At 50.3% G+C, this 27,984-nt stretch overlaps 1 protein-coding gene across 2 annotated transcripts; it reads left to right on the top strand.

The window, feature by feature from the left end:
• On the top strand, positions 1–26,038 carry FGF9 (fibroblast growth factor 9; the record flags this gene model as incomplete). Of its 2 annotated transcripts, none has more annotated exons than XM_082675833.1 (3): positions 1–277; positions 8,265–8,368; positions 24,927–26,038. In XM_082675833.1, 3 exons carry the CDS (start codon positions 1–3, stop codon positions 25,170–25,172), a joined length of 627 nt encoding a protein of 208 aa, XP_082531959.1. In that variant the 3' UTR covers positions 25,173–26,038. The 2 variants fall into 2 exon arrangements, with proteins under 2 accessions (XP_082531959.1, XP_082531960.1); XM_082675834.1 differs by lacking the exon at positions 1–277 and adding an exon at positions 2,056–2,162.
• Positions 26,039–27,984: the final 1,946 nt, after the last annotated feature.

Here is a 27,984-nt window from a genome sequence, read left to right as displayed (position 1 = left end):
ATGGCTCCCCTAGGTGAAGTTGGGAACTATTTCGGTGTGCAGGATGCGGCACCGTTTGGGAATGTGCCCGTGTTGCCGGCGGACAGCCCGGTTTTGTTAAGTGACCACCTGGGTCAGTCCGAAGCAGGGGGGCTTCCCAGGGGACCTGCAGTCACGGACTTGGATCATTTAAAGGGGATTCTCAGGCGGAGGCAGCTCTACTGCAGGACTGGATTTCACTTAGAAATCTTCCCCAATGGTACTATCCAGGGAACCAGGAAAGACCACAGCCGATTCGGTAGGTACACCATTAACCCTTTACTGTCCGTGCTGGCATGTTCGGATTGTAACTACCGAGAAGGTGGCTGGGCGGGGGATGCGGGAAGGGGTCTCTCCCTCTCTCTGTCTCCGTCTGTCTCTGTCTTGCTAGCTCAAGGGGGGGGGGGGTGGGGGGAGGGAAGCCTCCGGAATTGCAGATCTGCCGCTGGCACTGATGCGGGTCTACATTGAAAGGCCTTTTTTTTTTTTTCTTTGTAAAGGAGGGCGTGATTTATAAATATAACACAAGCCCCTAGTTCTTTTGCATCAGATACACGGGAAGATCGGGTTTAGGAAGTTTCTTTTGAACGGACTGATTCCACGAGTTTAAAGCTTTAATGATTAACTACTGAGAACTTAAAATGCATTTTCCTGAAGGCAGTTATCATCTTGTGTCAAATGAAGTTTTTGCCCCTTCCCTTTTTTCCTCCAATAAGTATCCTGCTTGAATTTTAAATTAAGCGTATTGCTTACTCCCACCGTGAGGGTCTGGAACCCTTTAGCCGAAGGTTGCTAATTGTTCTGTTGGGAAGAGGACTAAAGTCGTATTTTAGACTCTGGGCTGCAGAGGCACTGGGGGAAAATGACTCGGGAAGGGGCAGGGCGCTCACCAGGGGCGTTTGTCCATCCAGCCACGAGTTATTCCCTGTGCTTTGTAATTTCCATGGCGTGCAGCCCTGTGTGGCTCTGGTGTAAGTGTGTGCGCCCGTGCAAAAGCTGCGAGCTAATTTTAAAGGGCATTCCGAGGATTTCATTTCCCGAGGAGGGTATTTGTGACTCAGCATGGATAGCTGCAGACCCGAGGGCTGGTGACTGCCCCCTTTAATGAGTGCACACACGTGTCTGCTGGGCCACCCTGAGCCCGACAGCAGCGACTCGGCGAGCACAGTCCCGGGGTGGGGGGAACTGATGGTGGAGGGGCGACTCGGGTTTTCTCCTTACTTACCAAAAAAAAAAAAAAAGAAAAAAAAGAAAAAAAAAGGAGGGGGGCGTTTGGGCAACCAGACTGTTGGAAGGAGTTAACTTATTGAGTAAACCCACCTGACAACACTTAAACTAGGTCGTAAAAACAAAGTCCTGTGGTGACTTCTTTTCCTCAAGCTTTAACGCCAGATGTTGAACACGATCTAAACTATCTGTATAGGTTCGTGGGCCGCAGACGATGCAGGAGGTGAGGACGGTTCGGGCCTGAGACGGGGCTGGTCCCGGATGCACGAGCCCCGGGATTTTCTGCCTCGGCTCACCCCGCACTGAACCTACCGGCATGAACGGCGGGCTGCCTCCCTTCTCTGCTTTGCAGCTTTCAATTACGGAAACGTAGCCCAGAGAAGCGGAGGCAGCTCTGGCCGCTGCGGAGCGGGGACGAAACTTTCCTAAAGTGCTCTCTGCGGCCGCTCCCGGGGCTACTGCAGGACCCGGGGCGGCCGTGGGCGGGGGCGCCGAGCCCAGACGGGTCCCCGGCGCGCCGGCCGGCAGGTGCCACTCGGCGGCCGCCGGCCAACTCCGCGCGGTCCTAGACGCGCTCGGGTTCGGCGGCTTGCCCCCGCCCCGCGCGCCCTCGGCTGCGGGGACCGCTGTGTCCCGGGCGCCCGGCCGGCTGGCGCGCTGCGGCCGCGCTTAGGGGTCGGGCTCCTTTTGCCTGAGCCGCGTCCCTTCGCGCTCGCCGCGTGTGAGTGCGGGTCCAGCGGATCCAGCCGCCGCCCGGGCAGCGCGGCCGCGCGCGGGGTGGGAGCTGCCGGAGGCGCGCGCGGCGGGGGACTCGGTGGCGGGGCCGAGGCCCCTGAGCCCCGTCCCGTCTCGGACCCTTCTCCCTCCTTCGACGCTCACAGCCGGGTCTCGGGAGCGGTGGGCTCGCGGCGCCGGAGGTGGGTCGGGCCGGCCGGCAGGGCGGGAGCCGCGGGGAAGGGAGGGGGACAAAGGGCGGCGCAGGCGGCGGGGGCCGCGTGCCATTGTTACCGCTGCCGAGCGGGGCTCGGCGCCCCTCTCCGCGCCCTGCGTGGCTGGGCCCCGGCCCGGGGAGCCCGCGGTGGGCGCCCGAGTGCGGCCGGCGGCCTGGTGTGCAGTCGAGCCCGGGCCGGGAGCGCCCGGGACCCGCGTAGAGTGGGGGGGGGAAGCTCCGGTTGGGGCTCCTCCACCCCGCCCCCACCGTGGGTGTTTTTTTTTTTTTAAACGCAGTCACCTTTCGTGTAGGACGTTCGCTACACGCAGCCGAGTCATTAGGAATCCGGTGACTCCGCCACGGGGACAGAGAGGGACCAGGGTGGATGAAGGGGACCGGGGACCGGAAAGCGGGGAGCCGAGAGGCGCGCTCTGGGGTCAGCCGGCAAGGACGCTGGCACGGTGGCTGAACAGAGACCGTGAAACAAAAACCCGGCCTCGGCACCCCACCTCCGACCCCGGAGATGACACGTCCACTCCTTGTCCGCCCGGCACTGCCGGCGGGCTGGTAGGCGTAGTGCTGGGTGGGAGGCCGGGCAGCGGAAGCCCGGCCGGGGGTGGGGTGGGGTGGGGTGGGGGCCCGGCCCGAGCTCGGGGGTCGGCCGGGAGCTGGCTGCGGGGGAGGGGCGCGCCCGGCGCTCGCCGCGCCCTCACCCGGGTTTGGATGCGGCTGAGTGGGTGGTGTGCGCAGTGGGGGCGGGGAAGGAGGGCGAGGCGGGAGGCTTATTTCAGCTTCCATCCGGTGGCAGGGAGGAGCGCTCCCGGGGTGACAGCAGTGCCGCGGTCTCCCGCTGCGGCAGGTCCCAATATTAGCAACCTCTGCAGCGCCGCGCCGCCGAGCCTCCCACCCTGCCTCCCGGCCCCGCCCGGGGCGCCGGAGGGGGAGGGCGGGCGCTAGGACCCGGGTCGGGGCTGCGGCCGTCGCACCTGGCGCTCCCGCCCCCGCCCCCCCGCCTCACCTTGGGCCCTCCCCCTCCCCCGCGTGCGCCCCCCTCCTCGCCCGCTGCGCTCTGGGGACTTCGAATGCAATCCCGGTTTCTCTTCCGAGTCCATAGGAAAGAGTAGCTGTGGGTAGGGGCGAGGGGGGTTTGCACCCTGATTAAAACAGAAGGTGCCTTTTCTACCTGAAACGGAAAGGCAGGAGGAAGCGTGCGGGGAAAATGACGTGCTACCCCCCGCAGCTGCAGGTGACCGCAGCTGCTGGCAAGCGTGGCGGTGGCACTGCGGCGGCGGTGCGGGTCGTGGGGGGGGGGGAACCTTACTGCTGTCCCAGCAGGAGCCGCGCGGTGACAACTTAGGTGGGACCTAGAGGGAGCTCTTTGTTTTCCTTTCGGGGGTGCTGGCGTGGAGCTGAGGCCCAGCCTGGAGAAAGGGAACCGGCACTCGTATCTCTGGGTGATAGGCCAGGGGAGCCAGACGGTTCGTTTCCTTTTTTTTTTTTTCCTCTTTAGAGCACTTGCTAGACGGAAAAAGTGAGCAGAAAATCAATTGAGGAAATGGTAATGTGGAATAATAAAAAAGTGAGCGTCGGGCCTGATCCGTTATTTGACTTGGCACGAGGAGCCTGAGCGGGGTGACCCCGGCCTGGTGCGGAGATGCCTGCGTCCCTGCCGGGCGTCTTCCGGCCCTAGTGCAGCTCCGCCAGGCCGCCTGCATCAGGACCAGGGCTCCCGGCTGGGGCTGCCGGGTCCAGGGGTCAGGTGAAGTTGTACCAGGGCGGAGAAACATGATAACAGTACACTTTAAAAAGAAAGGGGTTCAAAAAAATCTTACTTCCAGGGTTTCGCACTTGAAACAATGCCGTTCTGGGTATCTGGCTCTTCAATATCTCAGTAAGGGAAAGGCTGCCTATTTAAGGAGCTGTTTCAGGATAGGTTCAGATTCTCGAAAAATCAGTGGGGTTATGGCTCCCATTCAGCTAGTCATTTCCCACATGAACTCTGGGATTTGCTCAAGTTGCTGCAGACTCGGGCTTGCTGGGATTGGGGCTCTGAGCTGATTGATTTGGCAACCCTGGTGCGGGATTCTCCCGGCCAGCAGGGAGCTGTGTGTGTGTGGGGGGGGGGGGGCGCGGGCCGGTTAATCTATTTTCGAAAGCCTGTGTCAGGCCTCTCTCCACAGCCTGCACACATTCTTGTCCTCTGAAGAATGCAGCTCTGTTAAGTGTTGGGGGCTTTTAGGCTGGAGGGTTGTTTAACACGGGCCAGAGTGGAGCTGCTTGGGCTGGCCCTCCCACTTCCCATGGCCAGCGTGGAGGTGAGGCCCATGCAGAGGGGCTCTTGGGAGCTGGGCCAGCTTTGGGGTCATGGTCCACGTGAACAGAGCTTGGGGGCTGAGCACTGCTACCTAGTGAGTCCGGGGCGAGGATGATGCTCTGCTGAGGTCATTTTCCTGCAGTGGTCCCAGGAACTGACCTGGCCTCTTGCGGATCACAGATGACCGTGGACCCCACCAGACCCCGTCAGGCTTCCTGGGCCCAGTGAGTGCATCCTCACTGGAACTGTTGCCTGCCGTGAAAGGGAATCGCCAGGTGCCACTTGTCACTGACCTCATGCTTCCCAGGCCGCTCCATCACTGCCCATTGCTGTGGCCCTTCTGACCTGCCTAAGAGAGCTGGGCCACCCTGGGACACATGTGAGGGCCACACTTCAATCTCAGGCACAGCCCCACCATTCCCGCCCTCCCTTTCCTCCTTCTTCTCTTCCTAGCTCTTTCCTTCACTCCGTTCCTCTCCTGTGGATGGTGAAGCCTGTCACCGTTTCTACCCAGAAGCCTTCTTCTGGGCTTTTCCCGAGCCTCACGCCCACGTGAACAGCCACTGGGGGAGCGGCCCCGCTCAGACCAGTGCGGTTGGGATCACTTGCTCGGCAGTGGCTCAGGCCCAGGGAGAGGTTAGCTGACCTGGTTGAGGTTCTAGAGTTCATGGTGGACACGATGGTAGCAGGGATGATAAGGATTGCAGTCTGCGGGGGGCGGGAGCTGGTTCAGGTGGTCAGGGCTTTCTGGCCTCGCAGCTTTGGCCCCCTCTGCACGTGAGGGAACGGCTGTGACTCAGGCGTTCTGAGTTCTGCTTGCCCTCGGATCGTGAGGTGACCCCATAAAAAGCTGGGCTGCTCTTTCGAGGTCTCTGCTTCTCAAGGAGCTGCAGAGATAGGGGTGCTGGTTTGAGATGATGAAACCTTTTCCACCTGGGGTCCCTAGATGTAGCCCCTTCTCATGTGGAGCACGCCTGGGAGGCTTGTCTCGGCCCGATTCCTTTTAGGAAGCCCCTCTGGCTCTCCTGGTCCAGCCTGAGTGAGCCGCCCAGAGCGTACCCTGAACACCTGCCTCTCACCGCATTTCCCACATTGTTATTACATTTATCTGGTTATTTGTCCTTCCTCCCACTAGACAGGAAGCTCTTTGAGGGTGTAGGCTAGACCTTGTTCATCTCCATACCCTCAGCAAAGGGCATGGTGCTCGGCTTACAATACAGTCACTCCTTAGTTTGCTGACTGAATGAGTGAGTGCATATCTTGCTGATGCCAGGAAGAGATAACAAGATAGATGTCTTACTACCTTCATTTCCAAAATGTATAATAATCGTTTCGGACCTTAAGTCCTTTAAAAAGAAAAAAACCCATGTGCACAAAGAACAACGTGCGAAGAGTGTGCACACACAGGTGCCCACCTTCCCAAGTCCTGTGTGATGAGAGCACGGTCCCAGGAGCTCACGTGTCCCTCACTTCCTCTGCTTCTAGTCCTGTGCACTGGGCCTGCAGAGTCTCACCTGGGTAACATCTTCCAGTCACTAGTGAGGGAGTAACTATATAAAAGTGGTACAGAAATCACGGATCCGTGAGAAAAGGTAAAAGTGATGGGAAGGTGTACCTAGTCAGTAAGGACCTAGGCTTTGGAGTCTGATCGCTTGGGGGCAAGTTATCCTTGAACCTACTGTCCCCACGTGTCATCTGGAGATTAGCGTATGGTAATGCCTAGGGCTGTTCTGAGGGCTGAATGACATCAGGCCTCTCACTGGGCACAGACTAGATGCTCGAGGAGTCCAGTTGTTAGGATTGTCACTGTTGATATTATTACTTGATGTTCTGCTGACCAGCCAGTTACATGGTTTTGCGAGATCACATGCACTTATTTTTTCTTAGGTCTGATGGGCAATGTCAGTTAATAGTCTCAGAGCTGCCTCCTGCTTAGGGAAAAGAGAAAGATCATCAGATACCCTCTTAGAAGGTGCAAGTATTGTTTATTTTAGTTTTATGACTTTCAGTTTTATTGACATGGTGTATTAAATCGGTCAGATGCAAAGGGGCCAAATGCTTTCATTTTACAATGAAAGTTGGACATTAATGAATTCCTTATACTATTTCAGGATAACAATGACTTATATTGTGTGTTTTCAGGTAGCTAAGAGATTCACATGTGTGTGACTCCTATGGTAATAAAATGCTACAACATAAGTTATTTTTAATCATAAGAGTTAGACGTAGTATAATGAAATAAAATGATTCATCAATAAGGATGTGCATCTCACAAGAAATGACTCTCATGGAACTACTGCCTTATTTGTCTTTCCATTAGGTTTGTGAGGTAGGGATGGCTGGTAATGAACTTATTTCACATGTATTTTTCACTAGAGAGTCACAGGTTATCAGATCCAGAACTCAATTTGTAACTTCTCTTTATATTTATTCACACACTATTTCACATTCTGTTAAAATACATAGTTTTGCAGGTCCAGATAGACATTCTGTAAACTGTAAGCTCAAAATATTTGTTGCATTTTGTGCTGATAACAGAATTAGGAATACCTCTTTATAAGAAATCTCTTTCCCTTTGTCCGTCACCTTGGAACCTTTGCTTTATTAGATTTATGTAGTTCACATCTTCTTGTGATTGCAACACAGTCTATTTTGCGAGAGTTGCAAAATTAATTGTTTAAAACTACATGTAAGTGCTTTTCTATGAGTCACGTGAGACTGACTCTAGCCCAGGGTTACCCTTAGTTTCTTTCTAAATTCTTAAATGTAAGTAAGTTTTTTAATATTTGGAGATATTTTAAACAACTCAGTATTTGGTATGTGTTCATACAAGGTTTACACAACGTGTAGCACTTTAAGACAAAATGGAAAAAATGGTCGAGCATGAGTGATATTAGCATCGTCCCAATATACCATTGGGTAATCATGTTAAAACAACAATATGGTTATAGAACCTGGAACTGCTGCTGTATGACCACAAAATTCTGGGTTTATGCCCAGCTTAGGTATTGTTATTCTTAGTGAGGTAAGCAAGGTGGAAGAAGGAAATAAAAGAAGATCGTTATGTTGATTTGATTTTGGGATATAGTATTCCACGCCTATTTTAAATCAAGAGCATTTTTGGAATCAGCATTTTTTTCCCCCAGAATATTGTGTTATCTTAATTGCTTAACTGTCTCTTTGGGGCTTAGATAAGCACAGTGAAAATCAATACTTTGTTTAAGCAGAAATATTTGGGATATGTGTGGGCTTTTTAGTTTTCCAGATGGAGCTCAATACAGTTATACAATAGAGAGCTGGATAACTTTCGGTGTAAACCAGACAAGTCTTTGGTTGTCATCTCCTATTCTTATTATGAGGGGCATAGACCCTTCTCTGAATAGAATTTTGTTTTTCCAATCCATGGCCATACACAGATACTTAATTTCACATTTTTAAAGTGGAAGTAAGTTTTCTCTCATACATTATACTCTTTTAAGTTAATTAGAACACGTGCATTGGTTTACTGACATGTCACTTCTCACCATATCTATGTAAATGCTAGCTTTTTTACTTAAAAAATATTTTGTTACGTGTTGTGTTGATAAGTTTTTTTGTCTCATTACTGTAAGATAAAATTTAGTTGAAAAATCAATTCTTTGGGGCAGTGGTTTTAAGAGAAGACACTTCTCGAGTGAAGGTGTGGCCTTCCTCTTAGATGCTCCCAGGGATGTGGACGCTCCAGGGGAGATGCTCTGTGCTCTGACCTGTCTCCCTCTGCTGTTGGTCTCACAGGCATCCTGGAGTTTATCAGTATAGCGGTGGGCCTGGTCAGCATTCGAGGCGTGGACAGCGGACTCTACCTCGGCATGAATGAGAAAGGGGAGCTGTACGGATCAGTAAGTACCGTAGAGACCTTGCCAGCCTTCCTGACTCACGTTTGCCGGAAACTGCTCTTTCTCTAGCTTATAAATAGAAATGAAACAGTGGTGGGAAGGGGAGTGTAGGTTTTCACTTTTTGAAGAAAACCACTTCATTTTTATTAATAGATATCAGCCCTGGATCTTCACGAGACTAAAGTTTCTAAGCAAATGCTTTATTTATATGCCAAGCCATTTTCATTGTCAAGGAAATAAAAAATTCACAACTGTGAAAAATCCCATCTTCTTGTATTGAATGGGAGTTATTTTTGAAACGAATTGAAATGATCTTCCAAGCTTTGCCAAGCATTGTAATTAAAACTAGAAATAGACCATGCAGTGAGTATAAACCCTTTCTCTGAGCTGCATAAAATTTTCATTATGTAGAGAGAGAAGGGAGATGGAAATTATTGTCAGATATTCTTGTATGTGAATAAGAATATAAAAATATAATAATTATTTGCAAGTGTTAGGAGTTTCTTCCTTCCCCGGTCTTACTTCCTATCTCCACTGGGTCGTAAGCTCCTTGGGTGAGGCAAAGAAGAGCGCTCACTGTAGCCCGCCAGGCACGGCTCTAGGTGCCAGGGTTGGGAGGGCAGAAATGAACGAGAGTCCCCCGCTTCTGCTTTGAGAGGAGGGGCAGACTTTGTATCTCTTTACTGCACAGTAGGAACTGGACACATTTCTGCTAAAGGTATGAGTGTGAATACTAGGTTATCAGTTACTGTATATAACTTGAGTTTTCAACAAAAGATTTGTAGTGAAGTCAGCCTTCGGTTTCTTGTTGCCATTATTGGTGGTCAAATGGGGATTTAATCCATGTTATCTGCAATATGAGAACTTTGGCTAGAATCTACAAAAAGTTGAAAATTAAAAGACGCTCAGAATGGGAGAAGTTCTGGAGTCCTCTGTTGGCAGAAGTGAAGGCCATTTTTATGTAGAATCAGGAGAAATTTTTTCTAGATATCCTTTTTTTTAATCCATATACTAGTAAATACACACACACACACACACACACACACACAAGGGTTGGGAGTAGTATCCAACTTTTACTCAGAAACTCCAGGAGACAATAAATGGTATAGTTTGAATATAACACCCACCATGTTTCATGACACAAGGATGGTTTTTCTGCTTTGGTAAAATTTGAATGTAAGATTGATTGCTTTTGTTAGACGTTTGTCTTTTGAAAAAAGTGCTTCCTCGAGAGGCTTATTTTAAAATAGGTTTTTAAGCATAGGATTGAGTTTAGTTTTGTAAACACAGTTCTTGGTCTAGATGAAGTTATTTACTTCCTAAATTATCTTCGTCAACGCTTTTAAGTGCAAAGATTCAAGATGTAAGGAAGCGTTTAGATTTTTAAAACATTCAGTGATGTTCTCCTTTTGTCACCCCTCACTTTTCCCTTCACTTTTAGGTCCATAATGTGGATTTAATTCAGCCAGTCACAGGTGGGCTCAGCAGAAGGCTTTGTGTGTTGGGTCGCAGTCTGACCTTCTGTGGGTGGGGGGTGGAAGGGACGGTAGGTTATCACCGTGGCCTCCAGGTGTTTTGAGTGTGGATTTCAACACTGCATCTTAAATTATTTGAAAATTGCATATGGAACGCATAGTTCGTATATGTTACGTTATTTTATGAAACACGCCTTAAGGCAAAGTGTTTGGAAGGCAGCGATGAGTGAGCAGACAGAGGCCATGCTGCTCGTCCTCAGCCCTCGGGCCACGCGGACAGCCGATGGCCTTGCGTCCGTGAGGCCTCGGCCTGGCGCAGGGGCACTTCCGGGGGCCGCCGGCCCCCTCCCTAATGCCGCCCTCCTCCCTGTGGCCCCATCTGAGCCCCGCTGGGACGAGACCCGCTGACAGCGGGGTGGCAGCCAGGCCGGGAGGCCGTCTCCTGGGAGGCAGGGAAGCCGGACTGGAGGCCCTGCTGCCTGATTTAGGCCTTTCAAGCCCCGCCTGCACCCAGCAGAGCTGGGACAGGGCCCTCTCCCTATCCGTCCCTTCTCACCCGAGGGCCCTGCTGGGAGGCCGGCGTGACCGGGCCGCTTCCGCGCCGTGGGAAAGCGTCTCAGGCGGCTCCACTGCTCCAGCCTCTCCCGCCTCCACGCTCGTCCCCTTCCCCACCCCAATGGGAGGGTCCCTTCAGACCCAGACACGGGCCACTTCCCGCTCGGATCCCTCAAGCCTCTGCAGGCCGAGCCCCCCGTCTTGCTGTGTCCTCTCCCCGAACCACGCTGCTGGTCCGCTTTGCTGTGTCGCCTGTGTCCCTGTCCCTGTGTAGGCCGCGTCCGCCTCGTTGTGCTTCTGCGGACACTGGCGGGCTGCTGGGCCGCGCCATCAGGTCCCCCCCCCCACCCCCCGGCCCCGGCCCCGGCCCTGCCGTCCCCTCCCCCCTGTGCCCGCGGAGGCAGCCTTCTTTCTTTCAGATTCCGTGAAGATGCTGCCTTTTCTGCAAAACCTTCCCTACGCCCCTAACTCGGACCCTAGTTTCTGGTCAGCGTTTCTTGTGTTGGCCTCTGGGCCCCGGGGATGCTTTGTTTGTGTTTCCGTCCTCACGCGAGGAATGTACACTTCCGGTGTGGCCGCGTCCCCAGCGTGTCGAGGGCCTGGGCTGCAGCTTTCCTTTGAATATCGCCCCCCCGCCCCGCCACAGCCCGAGCCCCGCACATGTTGGGTTGAAGGCGATCGAAGTCGGGGTTCATTCGTGGCTTCACTGGCCCTGGAGGTGCAGCCCTTGAGGTCATTGTGTCCCTAGGGCCCTGCTGGAGGGAGGAGTTCCTCCCGGCCACCCTCGTGCTGAGCTGGGCTGTAACGCGTCGTCCGAATGTCCAGCCCCAGGGGACGTGGCCGAGTCTGGAGAAGGTGGTGTCTGGGGGAGAATGGGGACGGGCATCAGGACATCAGTGGGTGCCCTGCCTGTTCCTCGCATCCGCGAAACCAAGGGCTGGACTTACGTGGCCCGAATGCTCCTGCTCTGGATCTCAGGACTCTGCAGGCTTCGCTCCCGAGTCTTGCCTGCCTGGCCCACAGGGTGCTCTACGGCATGATGTTATGCAGCAGGACCATCTGTTCCCAGCAGCCGGCCTGGTTTGCCCGTGGCCCGTACCTCATGCAGGTGTGCGGAGGCGTGGGGGAGACCATCTCCTCGGGGGCCAGGAATCACTTTCCACTGCGTTTGTGCTTGTCATCCTGGCGTGGCAGTGAGAATGGGGGGGACACCCACATGTCCCCTTTTCATCCTGATGAGATGGAGAGAAGGAAAGAGAGAAACAGACAACGACACTGTTATTAAATACGCTGGAAACTAGCCCGAGGAGTTTGCTTGTATGAAGCTGTGTGAAGCTCCGTAAAGTGGAAAAGGTGTGTTTCTAAACATTGGGGAAAACTTGCAAAGACTGATCTCATTGGGAAAGAAGGTAAATAGATTTGGGGAAACAGCCATCACTTTTATAAAGTAAGTGAATGTGTAAATGTAGCAAAAGTTAATCTAAAATGTATTTTGGGGATTATTTTTCTCTTTTCATCTATGTAGATCTTTTGTTTCCAAGTTTACATTAGGATTAGATCTAAAAGGCCAGAGGTGAATGGGGTAATACTTCTTCAGAAAAACATGTGGGATTGTGACATCCTATTAGATTGTGGAAATAGGAAAAACTCTATTGCTGGTGTGTATCATTATATGATTCAAGGAAAACCTGAGTTGTTCTACTTCTGGGATGGAGTTTGATTATTGTATTCATGTGTTCATTCATCCATGCCTCCATTCATTTGCTCATTTGTTCACAAACATTTATACCTACGATGTGCCCAGCATTGTACTAAGTGCATGACAGTGCAACAAATATCTCAAAATCTGGTAGGAGAGATACAAATAATTCAGTGCAATGTGATATGCACTGTATTAGAGGAATCACAAGTATCTTGGGAGTCCAGAAGAGTGTTTAAATAACTCCTTGGGGAAATTGGATGGGAGCACTTAATTGGGTCTTGAGGGATGAATAGGAGTCTCAGAAAAGGGAGGGCAGACAAGGAAGGGCACATAATGTTTCAAATGTAAAGATTAGAATATCCTGCCTGGGTGAAATTTAGGGAGGGTATTAGATCTCTCACATACACACTCATTTGGGTGCACACTTGGGCAGAGGATTAGAGTATTAGTTTACATTTGTCACTTTCGTTCTTATCAAAGAGACTAGAAGTAAGGCTCAGTTACTTTTAGGGTCTTAATCTTAATTATCCGAGTATCATCAAGATACTTCAGTGTGTCAAGAATAATTGACTGTAATAAATATCTCATTAAAAAAGAATGCCTTGAAAAAAAGTTAATCTGTTTCAAGGAGCCTGCATTTCATGAGAGATATTGACCTTTTCATTAAAAAAAGGTAGCACAGTCACTAAAATTCTAATGATACAGGAAAGCAAGCATGGGATCTGTAAACATGGTGAAAAGGATGACATGGATTTCTGGTTTGTATCCCTGTTAGCACTTACTGTATTCTGTCCAGAGTTTTCATTCCCCGTTGGTCTTTCCCGCTGGATTAAGTTCTTAGGAGACAGACTCTGTCTTTACAGTCTGTATGTTTCCTGAAGGCTCTGCATGAGCAGCTGGCACATAGGGTTTGTCACCCCAGCTATCCAGCCGGTCATGCCCTCGTGGACAGCGCTGCCCAGGATGTCGCTGCCCACCTGACCGTCCTGGACTTCCACAGGCGGGACCCTGCTTAACTGTCACGGCTGAAGGGTAGGGGGTGGGGTGACTTGCTCCGAGGCTGGAGCTCGGGGGCCGGTGGGCCAGAGCGAGGACTCAGACCAGCTCTAGGGGGCCTGGCCACCGCGCTGACAGAGGTGCTGCTGTTTGTTGTTCCGTTTCCAGAGACACAGCTGGGCCCGATTCGGTTTCTGTGAGTCCGTGTAATCAGTAACCAAGGTGTGATGGATTTGGACTGTGTTTCCAGTGCACAGGAACTTAAAAAAGCCCAAAGCATTGGGGCAGTTGTGGACTGGGTGAACGTGTGTGAGCCAGAGCCGCCCCTTGTGCGGTGTTTCCACGTGTGCAGTGTTTCCACGTGTGCGGTGTTTCCACGTGTGCGGTGTTTCCACAGTGGGCGCAGCAGCAGGGGGCCCAGGATGAAGGAGTATGTCTACCTCTGTAAGAGGAAAACGGTGAAGTATCTCAGATCCTCAGAACCCCATTTGCCTTAGATTATTTTTATTATCTTATTTGAATATGTACAAACACGAACCCCTTATGCCTCTTTGGCAACTGCAATTCAAAACATATTTATATTAAAATTCACACTGGACTATAAGACCAATAGACTCTGAAGCAGTAGGGTGGATCTGATGTGATGGCTGAGATGCTGCCTCAGTGTCCGGGCTTTGAGCTTGGCACACCTGTCCCCCAGGGCTTCTGGGGGAGGAGGTCCTCCCCCCGTGTCTTCCGGGGCGAATTACTGGGAAGCCAGGTGTCACCTGACCTTCACCGACGTTCCAAGGATGTCGTTTCTCTTCCCGGTAGCCCTGATGGTGAGAGTTGTACTGCTTAGCGCTGAAGGTAACTTTAGACACACGCACATTCTTGGGCGGCAGTATGTGGTTATGCGCGGTCATCTGGAAGGTCTAGAGTGGCCTTAAAATGACCCCTTTACTTTTTCATGAAATGAAGGGTCAGAGAAAACGCTCTTCCAGGAAGCTTGTTGCCCCCAGATTTGGTCCTTTATCCTCCTGGGATCCGTAGGTGCCAGTTGTGAAAACGCCTGGGGCTGGGAGGCCCTGGCAGGGAGGGTCCCTGTTGTTTGCATTAGGTGCTGCGGTGCCCTTGTGAGGGGCTTTGGAACAAGCAGAGTGAACGTGTGTGTTACGGAACAGGACACCGTACCCGATGGCCTGTCCACACTGGACTTAGCAGTTTGTCGTTTTGCTGTGTCAGTTCAGATGACTTTGATGGTGGATGGTGAGGCGTGTCCTGTAGGTCGAGTCTCCAAGGAATGTCATTCCTGTAAAGGGTCATTTGTGCAGTAATCTCCTTGATGGCGGGCGTGCTCTGGAAGTGGGCGGTTTTAAATAGATACTTCGGGTGATAGAGCAAGGCCTTCAATTGCTAGTGTAGTTGCCAGCGTTCAGAGGATCAGGTGGTGACTTTGAAGACAGGAGGGCAGCGCCTCAGAAGAGCATCTGCTGTGTGAGCTGATTTCGTTCATAGTGTCCTTGTTCTAGAGGTGACGGGAATGAGAGTTTAGTGGCTTAGCGACTGAGTCAAGGTAACACAGAGTACGTAAGGACTTACTATTTGAACCTAGGTGAATTGGTAAATCTTGCCGGGTACATGTGCATGAGTGGCCAGCCGTTTTTGTGAATAAAAGATATATGTGTATATATATATATTATTTTTTTTTTTTGCCAGAAATAACCCCGTGTTAGAGCAGGATTGTAGTCTCCCCTTCACAGATAGGACTTTGAAACAATTGTCTCTTTCTAGTACTAGTTTCTATTTAGTGGTTCACTTGTTTCCTTAGCATCTATACTCCTGGCCGTTAATTAGTGGAAAATCATCTTTTAAATTCATACCTTCTTATTTGAGTTTACATACGTTTACGTTGTGAAGCATGGGAGCTGCCTCCCCTGACGGTCTGAGGTGCGTGGAAAACCTCGCAAGTTAGTGGTGGCTGGAGTCACCCAGCACAGGTCTTCGTGGGCTTCGGGAAGGACCCGGTTTAATGGTCGAAGCTCACGGGCGGGGCCCTCTCCGTGTGGCAGGAGAGGCGGGCAGGGGATGATGGTTCCAGGACCCGGGGCTGTGCTCAGTGCGCAGGGAGGGTCTGTCTTTAGGGTCCGGGGTCTCCGGCCCGCCCCTCCCTGCACCCCGCGCACATCGCGCCTCTTTGCAGAGGGTCGTCTGTCGGGCACGCAGAGCCAGGCCGCTGCTTGGATGCTGGGGACGCGGGGCTTCCGCTTCTGCTTCCCACCTCCCCGCACGCTCCCCGCCACACTCGGCTGCCCTCGCTCGCACACTCGTTTGCTTTCGCAAAGCCAGGGGACGTGACCGTGTCGCTGCTCACACGGGCCGGCCCTTCCGTAGGTGCCAGGAGCACAGGTGGCCCTCGTGACCGCAGGCTGCGTGCGCGCACGTTTGTCTGCTGGCTGCGGTTGCCGCGTGGCCCTGCAGTCGTGTCGCTCGCCAGCCTGCACAGAGGGGCAGAAGCCGCGTCTCGAGGGGGCAGCTCCCACTGGGCAAGCGCCCCTTCTGCCACGGGTATCACGTTTTTTGTGCTTTTGGTGGTGGTTTTGCTGGTTAGAATGCCCCCGGGGCCGAGTGCTGAGATGCTGTTTGGTGTCCCAAGTGCCGGAGGCTGGGCGAGCCTCACGGAGGATATGCGGACCTCAGAGGAGCCTCCGTCGGCCTGAGTCACTGCCTGCGTCCACGGCTAATGAGCCAGCACTATTAACTTGAAACACAAGCAGGCGTAAAACAAGGTTATGTATTGATTTGTTGACAAAAATGTCACGAGCAAAGGCTCACAGGACCCTAACCCTGTGTTTCCCCGGGAGCCGCGGTTCGGGGCCCCGATCCACACACAATACCCCGCGCAGGTAAGTGCTGTTTTCTCCTGGGGTGACCTTGCAGCTTCGGGGGGCAGTCAGACGTGCACACCAAGGCTTATAATTTGGTGCGACTGGTGTTGTGACAGAACTGTATACAGAAAGGCCTTGGGGAGCATGGGGGAGGGAGCTCCATCCCTGGCCTGGGAGGAGACGTCAGGATTACTCACAGAGGAGATGGAGAAAAGTAGGCAGGTGGTCTCGGGGAGGGAAAGGCTGGCGTGAAAGCAGCTTCAGGGCCGCAGGCTTTGGAGCCGTGGCTGCCGGGAGGAGCCTGATTCTGCCATCTTTACTCCCCCTCCAGCCCCAGTGGTCCTGGCTCTGCTTCTGTTTCTCTCAGCTGCTGCCAGAGGCCACGACACTGACATTTGGAGGGTCCTCCACTGTCATCATCATTGCCATCTGGGGGTGCTGCAGCCTGGCTGCTCCCGTGTCCTGGCCCGGGAGACACCCCCTCCCAGAGAAAGCCCCACCCGCTCGCCCCAGGGCCGCCCCCCTCCTGCCCCCTGCCAGGACTGGCTTGTCCGCTGCGTGTCCATCGACCTGGGCGTCCCGCAGCATCCTTGCAGGCGGCTGAGAAGAGTGTCTGCCTTCCCAGCATCCCGCCGCCGAGGCTCCCCAAGGACGGAGAGGTTCTGGCTTGGAGTGGAGCCCCACAAAGGGCTCCATGAATGCTTTCAGTCCTGACATAAATGCATCCCCTCCTTCCTCAGTCTTTTGTTGTGACTTTTCAGAGAGCTCTCTGCTGCAGTCTGCTTTTCCTTTGTGGGGAACCGCCCACGGCTCAGTGCAGTGTTCTGAGCTCGGACTTGCCAAGGTCATGCCAAGGGCACCCTCCCCGGTGCGTGCTGGGCTGGCTCTGCTGTGGCCGGGAGTGGCTCTGTCCGTGTGGCTGCCACACTGCCCTGCACGTGTGCACGCTTGCTGTCCACTCCCAGCCCGAGGCTCCTCTCTGCCCTCCCTCCCTCTCTTCCATTTTCCTTGTGAGTCGCTGTGTGGCAGGTCGTTTTCTCTGGACCCTCTGGGGTGGCTTGTATTCCTTTTCTTTCTCTCCCTGTCCTTTGAGTAGATTTTCAGTTTGCTGTGTTTCGATGGAAGGTTCAAGCCTGTACTTGCATCCTGAAGGGTTTGAACATGGAGATGCAGTGACGAGTAAGGGCAGCGCAGGGCCTGGGCCGCTCGCTCCGTGGCTCGTGGGCTGTGCAGCCTTGGGCGACCTCCTCAGGCCGGCTGGGCTGGGACTAGGAACCAGGGTAACGAGGACAGTGGAGACGGGGCCCAGGATGCGGCCGGCGCTGTCCTGGCCCCCGGGGCTGTGCAGCTGCTGCTTCGCCTCCTTCAGGGATAAGTGTGGTCCCAGAAGGAGACGCCTGCACGGAGGCGCACGGAAACTGTGCTTCTTGCAAGTCTGAATTCAGAAGTTCAGATTTAGGACACAGTCTGTGAAAGTAAATAAACATTTCCCTTCAGATCGAACTGTGGCGCCCCTTGCATTACACTTGAAACCGTAGAGCTTCATCTGCTAGGGTTAACTTTATACACCTTCTCCTCAAGTGCAGCACGTTACTATTGTACCCACTTAATTAAATGGAAAAGTTGGACTGTGTTTTAGGGGCTTAGCTCCCATCGTGGTGGTGGTGAGCATGACTTCTCATGCCTGCATGTCGGTGCAGTCACTACGCTGTGGCAGCGCTGCCCTGGCCTCCCCCGGACTCGGCGTTTCAGGGTGAAGGTGCTGTTGTGGAAGCGGCCCACGTTGGTGTGTGGCTCCGGTGCCTCGGGGAAGCAGGCCGACTGGCCGACGGTGTGAGCTGGGATTCGTCCTGGAAGGGGGCCATTTGCAGAGGGGCCCCGAGAGAATGGGACAGCCACCCACGTGTGAGGAAGGGACAGCAGCACCGGTCACTTTCCACGAGCGTGGGGCCATTTCTCTAGCGCTAGGCGGGGGCTGGGAGGAAGAGTCTGGTTCCAGAGAAATATGGGCTGACGCGAGTCCAGATGGAGCTGGTGGCGGGCAGTAGGGGGGGCCCCGGGGAGTCGAGAGGTGCCGGAGACACGCATGTGCTCGTGAGCCCACTCGGGGTTCCTCTGTGCACCTCGGAGGGGGTGTGACTGGGTGTCTGAGAAATTCTGGAGCCCTGGTGTCGCTTCTCTCCAACATTGCCTTTTATCTGTCTTGTGCACACGTCCAACCTTGCCTCCAGCTCTGGGCACTCTGTGACTTTGATAACTTCTTGTTTTCCTCCAGGATTTGGTTTTTCTTCCCAGTAAGTCCTCTGCGGGCAGCTGATGACGTAGGGTTTGTTGGTCAGGCAGACGTTCATTTGTGAGCTGTGTTTTGTGAGGCCAACACCGGGGGACATCCTATCGGTCTCCCAGGGAGGGAAGGAGGGGCCCCTTGTGCCGAAGCTGTGTCTTCTTCCCCGAAACAGCAGCCTCCCCGCTTGGCTGCTTCTGGAAGCATTACTTAGCTGTCCGTCTCTGCAGAGGTAACGGAGGCTGAACGTTTGGACGTGTTTCTTCCCCTATCTTCCAGCAGCTTCTTTTCCGTTTCCTGGTCAGCGCGTCCTTCCCAAGTCGTTGTGGGTGGCTAGGCCTCCACACTGGATGCTCTAAGGCCGGGTCACTCGACCTTAGACTCAGAGAGACCGTGGACATCCCTGAGTCCAGTCTCCTGTCTTCACAGAGAAGGAACTTGAGGCCCAGGGTGGCTAATCAACCCCACTGTGTGTGTCTGTAGGAGGCTGACATTCCTTTACCATAGAAATTCCGTGAATCTCTTAGTTCTTCAGAAATTGCCTTTGCGCTTACTTTGCCGTCATCTTTGTTAATCTTTCAGTTGGTCTAATTTTATTTCTGCACTCAAGGCCTGAATTCAGCCTGCTTTGTCTACCGTAGAAGATCTCTGGTACGTGTTTCTGTTTCGATTCTCCCTCCTGCGGTGCGCCTGCAGACGCGGTGGTTGGGTTCCAATGTCTCTGCCTGGTGTCCTTAATAACAGGAATTATTTCCTTCATTCCACCTCCCAGCCTTGAAGCTGTCCACTTCCCCTCCATGGTCTGTCCTTCGACTTTCGGTTTTTACAAAGAGTAATATTTAGCTTGAAGTGTTTTCAGCTTTTGCAAATCTCTGATGTGCATTTTAAGTGGTCACTGAATGACTTACTTCTCTTATCAGATGATCATTTATGATAAGAAATGTTACCTGTGCTCTAGGACCCTAAGAGAAACTTCACAAACTTTTCCTGTAGGGCTCTCGGCAGAAGCACCAAATGTGCACAGTCTACCCATTGGCAGAAGCAAAAATATTTCATAAAGTGAGTATTAAACTTCTCTGCTTGAATTCTGTTCAACCTTGGGCAGGATTTTCTTTCCCCTGTGGGGCTCCACCTCTGAACATATATCGCAAGTTTATGAGCTCACTTGATTTGCTAAACAAATGTCCGTTTCTAGGGTGGCTGCTAAGGACAGCATCTAAGTTGTCTGGTCTGCTCTGTGGTACACGCGGCGGGCGCTGTCCTTGGCTGTGTGGTGGGTACCATGTGGCTGGTGAGCCCACACCATAGGAGATGTCCAAGGCCGGATCAGATTCAGACTGGGCCCTACCTTTGAGTCCACAGGTACACCTAAGTACGCAGCTTCTGGAGCGAAGCTGAATTCTGTCTTGTTTTGTCTGGTTTGGTGGGGGAGGAGTGGAGAGAACGTAGGAATTCTTACCTTTTTGTGTATTAGACGAGACAGACGTTGCCCGCCCACTTGCTTCGTTTGTGTACGTTGACCAGACACAACTGATTCAACCGTTCCCACAATTCCAGTGGCAGTTTTGATGGCCAGGATCATGGGTATGAAAGCAGGCCCGTGGGAATGGTAGGGATTTTAAAGAGGTTTTGAAAAATGGGCCTTGAGTGAGGCGTGTTGAGGGCTTAAGGGGGCTGGATCCGAAGGGAGCTTCTAATAAAATGAGAAATAGTGCCTTCCTGCCTGTTCTGTGTGTTTGTGGCTTTCCGTTTGGGGACTTCTCCCAGGAGAGAAGCGTTCAAATACCTAGCTTCTTATTAATGATCCTTTCGTCATTATATTTAATCACTGCAATGCTTGCAACAATTCCCATGAAGACTTTACTGCTAGATTATTAATGAGGAAGGTACATCTCTACGAGTAATTGTAGTTAAGGGAGGTTTAAATACCATGACTGGGGTAAACGGTAGGCAGAGAACAAGCGATTACATCAAATCAGTAACTTACAAAAGGTTCGGGAACTCTATCAAGGCAGTTTCTGACCTTGGGCTTTATGTGTTGTGAGTTTATGCAGGGAGGTCAAACAACCCGTTGAGTTGAACACAAACAACCATTTGGATGGTGTGGTTAAAGCTACACCATATGTTTATATGTATGGCAGCATAAGTCTATACATTTTCAAGGAGGACTCTTGAATCTCAAATTTTGAAAACTTCTGATTTCAGTTTTTAAATGGGTACAGATAGGAGTCAGGCATGGTAACGCCCATGTGGATTACACATTTTCCAATTGTCAAATAGTTAAGATTAGTGTCCATATGAGTTGATGTCGTATAACATTCCTAAACATTCTCTGGGGTATACTATAATTTTCACATTATTATCTCATACTTTGGTTTTAATAGGATTTTGGTAAAAGTTTTGAAGTTTTAATTTCAGTTTTTCCCACTGCTCAGAATTTGATGATAAAAAATGAAAAGGGGTTTCCATAGCTGCTCACATTCACCAGATTTTGTTCCAAAGCATGGGCTTTAGGAGACTTTTGAATTAAATCCACATTCTCCACCCAAGCTGAGTGACATAATCCAGCAGTTCAAAGATAGGTATGCCATAAACAGCTATAGTTAAATAATCCCCCCAAAATATTAAAACATGGAAATACAATAAAAGAAGAATTGATCACTTTATAGTGGAATACTCTATAAACTGTCTGCATTGGAAACATGTGGTGAGTTTTAAAACATCTGAGTTTTATAATTCTAAAGTGTATAGTTTATTTGAAGGCAGAAACTGTTTTTTCTCCTCTGTGTATATATAAAAATACAGCTTAATGTATATTTTTTGCCGTCGCAGTTTGCATTCACTTTCTTATTTTTAATTTAGAGAAATCACTTTGGAGTACAAATATGTAACATAAATATATTCACCTCAACTAAATATTTTATCGCTAAGTACTAAAGTCTAATCATAAAGATTAATTCTGTAAATCTTGTTGCTTTATCTACCTTTGTCTGAAACAAAAATCACAAATAGCAAGAAGAAATTATTTGAAAGCATATACATGGTATAGAAAGGTATCAGGGTCTTTAATTTTTATGATCATTTAAATTAAATTTTTTTTTTAAGGTCTGCAGGTTTTTCTGAGTGGCGTTATACCCCTTGTGTAATAATTACAGGACTGAACTGGATCAGGGATTTTGCAAGGTAATGTCTGCACGGCCTCATTTAACTAGTTAACTGAGGTTATCCAACCCTCCCGTGAAGGAGAGGACTGAACTCTTAACCATCACAAAAGCTGCTGTCTGTAGATGACAGTGTCCTCCGTGGAACAGTCACTTCATTTTCCGCATTGCCTAGAGCATTATATTGTGTGTGTAAAGGATGTTACAACAGCCTCATAAGGGGAACAGAGCCGTGTTTGCTGAGCAGTGAAAAGGTTAGTTCAGTTTCTCACCTCGTTCAACTTTTTTAAAAAGGTTTTTTTTTTTCCCCGCAAACTGACAGTACCCCCAAAACATGTGAATTGAGGCTCATCTTCAATACTGGACTCATGAGTGTTTCAGTCTTAGCGTGCAGTGTCCTTCCCACTGCAGAATTCTGTGCATACGCTCTGTTTTCTCTCCACCTCCACCCGTTCCTCCTGCAAAATGAATAGTGTTTTTAAAAAATTGCATTTTGAGGTAAAGAAGAAAGGCAGCACGTGTGATTGTCAGAATCAGAGGGGCTGCACCGAGTTGTGGAACGTGGTCCGTGGAGCCCCCCTCCCGGCCCTTTGGAAGGGGCCTCGGAAGTCCCTGGACGGACGGGGTGTCTGGAGGAACCCTCCATTAGTGAGAAGTGGAAGGTGCGGGGTCTGGGGCAGGTGACCTCCCTTCCAGGCCCCCCTGTCTCGGGCATTTTCCGGGGAAAGTTGCAATACCTTTTGGCTGAGGTTGGCTCCAGTTCTGAGAGGTTCTGAACTCATGGTTCTGACATGCCCCCACGGTGACTGGGGGCGTGTCCTGGACTCTGGGTGCCGATCCCCGGCCATGCGCCTGTAATGGCCTCGCCTCAGGTGTGACACTGACCTGCTCCAGGTGAGGCTGCTGGAGCAGGGGCTGTGGCTCCAAAGCCAGGCCCCTCATGGTGTGCAGAACCTGCAGGTGCGACTTGTATACAAAGCAGATAGAAGCTGGGGCAGACCTTGGGATCCAGAAGGAGGAGGGAGAGCCTTATTATTATTATTTTTTTTGCGGTACGCGGGGCTCTCACTGCTGTGGCCTCACCCGTTGCGGAGCACAGGCTCCGGACGCGCAGGCTCAGCGGCCATGACTCACGGGCCCAGCCGCTCCGCGGCATGTGGGATCTTCCCGGACCGGGGCACGAACCCGTGTCCCCTGCATCGGCAGGTGGACTCTCAACCACTGCACCACCAGGGAAGCCCGAGCCTTATTTTTTAAACCAAGTATCTGTCAGGTAAAGTGATTTCCTGCTGAGAAAAAGAAAGCTTAATTTGAATTCTTTTTTCATCTCCTTGGTAGAACTGAAGGCTCTACAATTCCCTACTTCGGTCCACCTTTATTAAGTAGAAAATAAATGAACATTGCTTGTTTAGAAAATTTACTTACTCACTGCAAACTCAAACCAGACATTTTAAGCCAGGAATAATCTTGTCTGTGGGGAGAATATTTATTGTACAGATGGAAGTAAAGTCTGAAATAGCTGTTAAAGTCTTTAACACACTATTTTTATTTTGTCCGCTTTAATGGAGACGAAACAGAAATCACGTTCAGCCTGGTCTCCCCAGCATAGGGGGTTTCTTCTAGGTTTGCTCGTGGAGGGAGGTGAGGGGCTTCTCTGCTAGCGCCCAGGTGAGGGGAGCTGCAGGTGCCACTCGCCCCCTGCAACGCACCTTGTCCCTATAAACCCGGCATCAGGTGCCCGGAGTTTCCCCATCATCCTGTCCTGCTCGATGCTTTTGGTTGCTTTTGTTGCTTTCCCTTGTTCCAGCTCACTTAGCAGAGACTGGTCCAAGGAGATAAGATTTTGTTACCAACCTGCTCAGTACATTCTGATCACCTAGAGCAGCGGTCCCCAACCTTTTTGGCACCAGGGACCAGTTTCGTGGAAGACAGTTTTTCCACGGATTGGGCGGGGCGATGGTTCGGGAGGTGATGCGAGCGAGGGGGGTGGGGGGGGCGGGGGGCGCGATGGGCAGCGGCAGATGAAGCTTCGCTCGTTGCCCACCGCTCGCCTCCTGCTGTGCAGCCTGGCTCCTGACAGGCCGCGGACCAGTACCGGTATCGGTCGGTGGCCGGGGGTTGGGGACTCCTCACCTAGAAGAGCAGCTCCCAGGAGGTACAGGTCCCCTGTGTTTCTGGGTGGTTCAAGCCTTCCGTGAACGGAGGAGTGACGTGGGGAAACCAGCTCACGCTGGCCGCGGGCTTTCAGCATCCTCAGCTTGACACGCCCCCTGTCCCCACCCTCGCTCTCCGACGCGACCACGGCAGCTGGAGATGATGCCTTCTGCCGGGCTGGCTGTGAATCAGTGCACTAGGTTGTGTCCTCAAGTGTGTAACTGCGTGGACATGTATTTGTAGGTTTTCTTATTTACATAAGGGGCCAGGTGGGCAAGAGCAAGGGGAATGTTTTCAGAAGCCGTTTTAGTGTTTATTTTTTAACACTGCCATCTGGGAAGGTGCTGATGTTAAAGTTTCAACGTGGTGAGAAGAAGAACAAGGAGCTGATCCACCCCACTGCCTCACTTCTCCAGGCGCAGCTAGAAGCACGTGTTTGTGCCTGGAATGCGTTCACGGTTTGGGGTGTGATGTGTGCATCGCTTCTGGTCCTTACTGCCCTCGAGACACGCGGCTGCAGGGGCCCTAGGTTATGGGGTCCCAGGGAACCCAGGCTCTCATAAAGCTCTGGTGGAGGGTGAAGGGTAATACATTTATGAGATGTGGAACCTTTCTGCTTTTAAACTGGGGGGAGTGTGTGGTGGTTCTTCTAAGTTCAAGGAAACAGGAGGGCTGGGATGTTTGCCTTTGCTTCTTTGTACTCAGGAAGACCCAGACCTGATAGAAAGCATCGTATCTCAAAGTGTGGACTCCGGCTGCATCGGAATTACACAAGGCCTGTTGGAAATGTGTATTTCCAGACTTTCTGGATCAGAATTTTAAAAGGTTGGGGATTGGAAATTACACTTAAAAAGAGCATCCCAAGGTAATTCTTCTGCACACTGAAGTCTGAAAACCACTCTTCTAGTGTAATGAATAACCTCCACTGCTTCAGAGGGCAGCAGATCTCTGACGTCGCTGGTGATGTTGGTCTGTGTGGCGAGGACTTTATGAAAAGTACGCTGAAGATGAAGCGGCCGTCTGAGACTCTTTCTTCGAAAAGGCCCTCCCCCCAGGATGGTCACCATCCTAATTGCTGTGGTGAAAATGGGAACAGCTCATGGCGTTAGCTGCCTTTGCCTACTGACTCATTCAGATAATTGGCATGTGGAAAAGTTTAACTAGAAAAAAATTAGACTCTTTTGTGCTTTAATCATTATGAAAAAAAATTAGGAGGTAGTTACATTTATAGAGGTAAGCAGTTTTTGCAAAGTGCACTTAAAGTGGGTTAAAATTGGTATTTTGTCACCAGTTATGTTATGTAGCAATTGCTTTCAGTACGGAAAGTAGCTAATTTTTGCAAAATATTTGCTTTTGTTTTTCAACAGGAAAAACTAACCCAAGAGTGTGTATTCAGAGAACAGTTTGAAGAAAACTGGTATAACACGTACTCCTCGAATCTGTATAAACACGTGGACACTGGAAGGCGGTTCTATGTCGCGTTAAATAAGGACGGGACCCCCAGAGAAGGAACGAGGACTAAACGGCACCAGAAATTCACACATTTTTTACCCAGACCAGTGGACCCCGACAAAGTACCCGAACTCTATAAGGGTATCCTAAGCCAAAGTTGACAAAGACCGTTTCTTCACTTGAGCCCTTAAAAAGTAACCACTATAAAGGTTTCACGCGGTGGGTTCTTATTGATTTGCTGTGTCATCACATCAGCTCCACTGTTGCCAAACTTTGTCGCATGCATAGTCTGACGGAGGCGTGGAGGGGACATACTGATTTTGTTCTCCAGGCTCGTCCTCTCTCGGGACCCCCTGCCCACTGCTGCCGGGTGGGTGGTGAGCAGAGGGCAGGAGGCTGCAGGGTGAGGGGGTGAGTGGGGCTGCAGAGAGGAGGGAGCAGAGAGGACCAGCCGATGCATGTGGGGATAGATGCGCTTTCCCGTCCGATCTCTTGTCCTTCATCCTCATCAGCAGAGCTGCCACACCTGGACGCATCGGGATCTGGCTGGCGGCCCGAGGGGGGCCCCGCTGCATTTTCACAGGCAGGAGGGTGCGGTCTGACCGACGAGACTTTCTCGGTTCATTGTCACGGGTGTCATCCCAGTGAATTTAAAGCAAAGACCTCTTAGTTAAAAAAAAAAAAAAAAAAAAAGAAAAAAAGTTAAATTTATTTATAGAAATTCCAAAGGCAACATTTTATTTATTTTATATATTTATTTATTCTATAGAGTTTATTTTTAATGAAATATGTACAGGCCAGATAGGCACTTTGGAAGCTTTAGGCTCTGTAGGCATTAAATGGCAACGTCCGCTACAAACCTGTGGCATATTCATGAAGCGAACGTGGCGTGCATGGATGTGAGACACTCAGATGGCCCTAGTGTCCTAAAGGCGACAATCGCTTTTGTGCCCATGTTATTGTAAACTGATGCATACCGTTCATGACACTGAGTGTCCACTCTTCAGACTGCTTGTTCCATAGCTTATCCCAGAGGATTAAAGATAAACTGGGTCTCAAACTTTTATTCTGTGTCTGTAATATTTTCTCTCTCATAAGTTACTTCCTCCCTCATTGTAACTTCACGGTTGGAAAATAGAAGGGTTGGTATATATTCTACTTGTCTAAATGTATCGCAGAATATACCAAAGCTAAACGATAACTGTGCTTTTATTTTAGTCGATCTCCAGAACAACAGGACTCATATCAAACATTGTACTGGTTTAGAATTCTCAAAAAGGAAAAAAAAAAAAAAAAAAGCTTACTTGGCACAGATTTTTCTTCTTTTTTAGGGGACAAGAATCAGAGTCAGAACAACAGGGTAATTCTTATAAACTTCTTATTTGTGCACTTGGCTCTCAAATATGAAATTACACAAGTACCATAGGGGTTATTGTAACACCTTTTATAGAAAATTGCTCTCGGTGTGACCTGTCATAATACCTGGTGAAAGCATCCTTCAAGTAAAACTTGCAAAATGCAACATAACTCTCCATCGATCATGACAATGAGGGGGAAAGTATATATTTGTTGACTGTGTTTTGTTTTTTAAAATGGTCTTCACAAGCACTCGATTTTTTTAGAGGGGAGGTTACTCTATAGGTTATCTTTTACAAGGCTTTTATAACATTTGATGCTGAACAGCATAAGAATACATATTTGTTTAGTAGCAATAATTTTGAAACTTGCCCTTGGGCAAGGGAGACTATTTCTTACTATATACTAAGGAGAAAAGAGCCAAATTCTTAAAGCAATATTTAAGAAAAAGAAATTTATAACAAATTCTCATACCACCTATAACACTTTCTAGCCATTTGTGTGGGAAATGGAAAGTGACAGTTAAACAATGTGTTGGGATTTATGTAACTAATTTTAAAATTTAATATTCCAACTTTGTTTTGCTCTGATGCACATTCTCTGTGAAAAATAGAAGTGTGCCACTGGTGGGTCAAAGCTGTTTCGAAGTAGAAGCACCTGGCTGGTTGTCATGAGCGTGAGGGCCCATCTCTGGTCCAAAGGGCAGAATGGACAGGGCCTCCTGTGGATGTGCATTAAAGAAAAACTAAGTCCAACATTTGGAATTAAGAAATATGCTGGGCGGGGGGAGGGGACAGAAGCAATGTAAAATAGCTGATTTGTGGTAAAAGTCAGAATGTCCTCTTCATTTATTTTCTTGTTTCTTTTTTTTAAAACTTTCTTAACGGAAACTGCATTTAATTCCAAGAGGTAGTATTCTTATTTATTATTTAACCCTTTGCTGCTGCTAAAATGCGCACATATTCAGGCTTTAGTTTTTCCAAAAGGCATTTAATCTTGTTGGCTGAAAAACATTAAACATCTGATCACAGGGAAGAATCAAGTTTCTAGGATGTCAGAGGTACAATATTTAGCACCGAAGAAATTGATTTTAGGAAATAGCCAAAAGTAATCTTAAAGTAGCATGAGATGCTAGATTAATCAGCCTAAAAGAAAGAAAACGATTTGTGGAAAAGACTAAACTCTCCAAGCATTCCTAGAAAATGCTACTTTAACGTCGACTTTTGGAGTTATTTTGTTTTGGTTACTTTTTTTTTTTAAAAAAGAAAAACAAAATGTTATATGCTTTTGGCAATTGATATGATAAACTGTAATGGTCTGTAAATAAATAAATACTGACTTATGCAATTTCTGTCCATAAGTGTTCTGGGAGAGTAGATGGCTCAGGGTTTTGTTGCGGGCGCTGTCCTGCTGGGCTGCAGAGCGAGTCGCCCCAGCTCCTGGCTTTGCAACTGGTTCTTGTCATAAGGGACCCAAGGCTGTGGCTGGCTGCTCAAACCTCTGTGGAATGATGGGTCCAGTTTTCACAAACACAAGCCTGGCCAGCCAAACCGCTATGTCGTTTGTGCCAACACTGCACCTTGGTCACAGACTTAACAGGCACGGACTGACCCACCC

The sequence above is a fragment of the Grampus griseus genome, assembly GCF_964374135.1.
Source record: "Grampus griseus genome assembly, chromosome: 18".
In the NCBI taxonomy this organism is placed as follows: Eukaryota; Metazoa; Chordata; class Mammalia; order Artiodactyla; family Delphinidae; genus Grampus; species Grampus griseus.
Note: the sequence above shows the minus strand (reverse complement) of the source record. Positions and strands in the feature narration are given on the sequence as shown.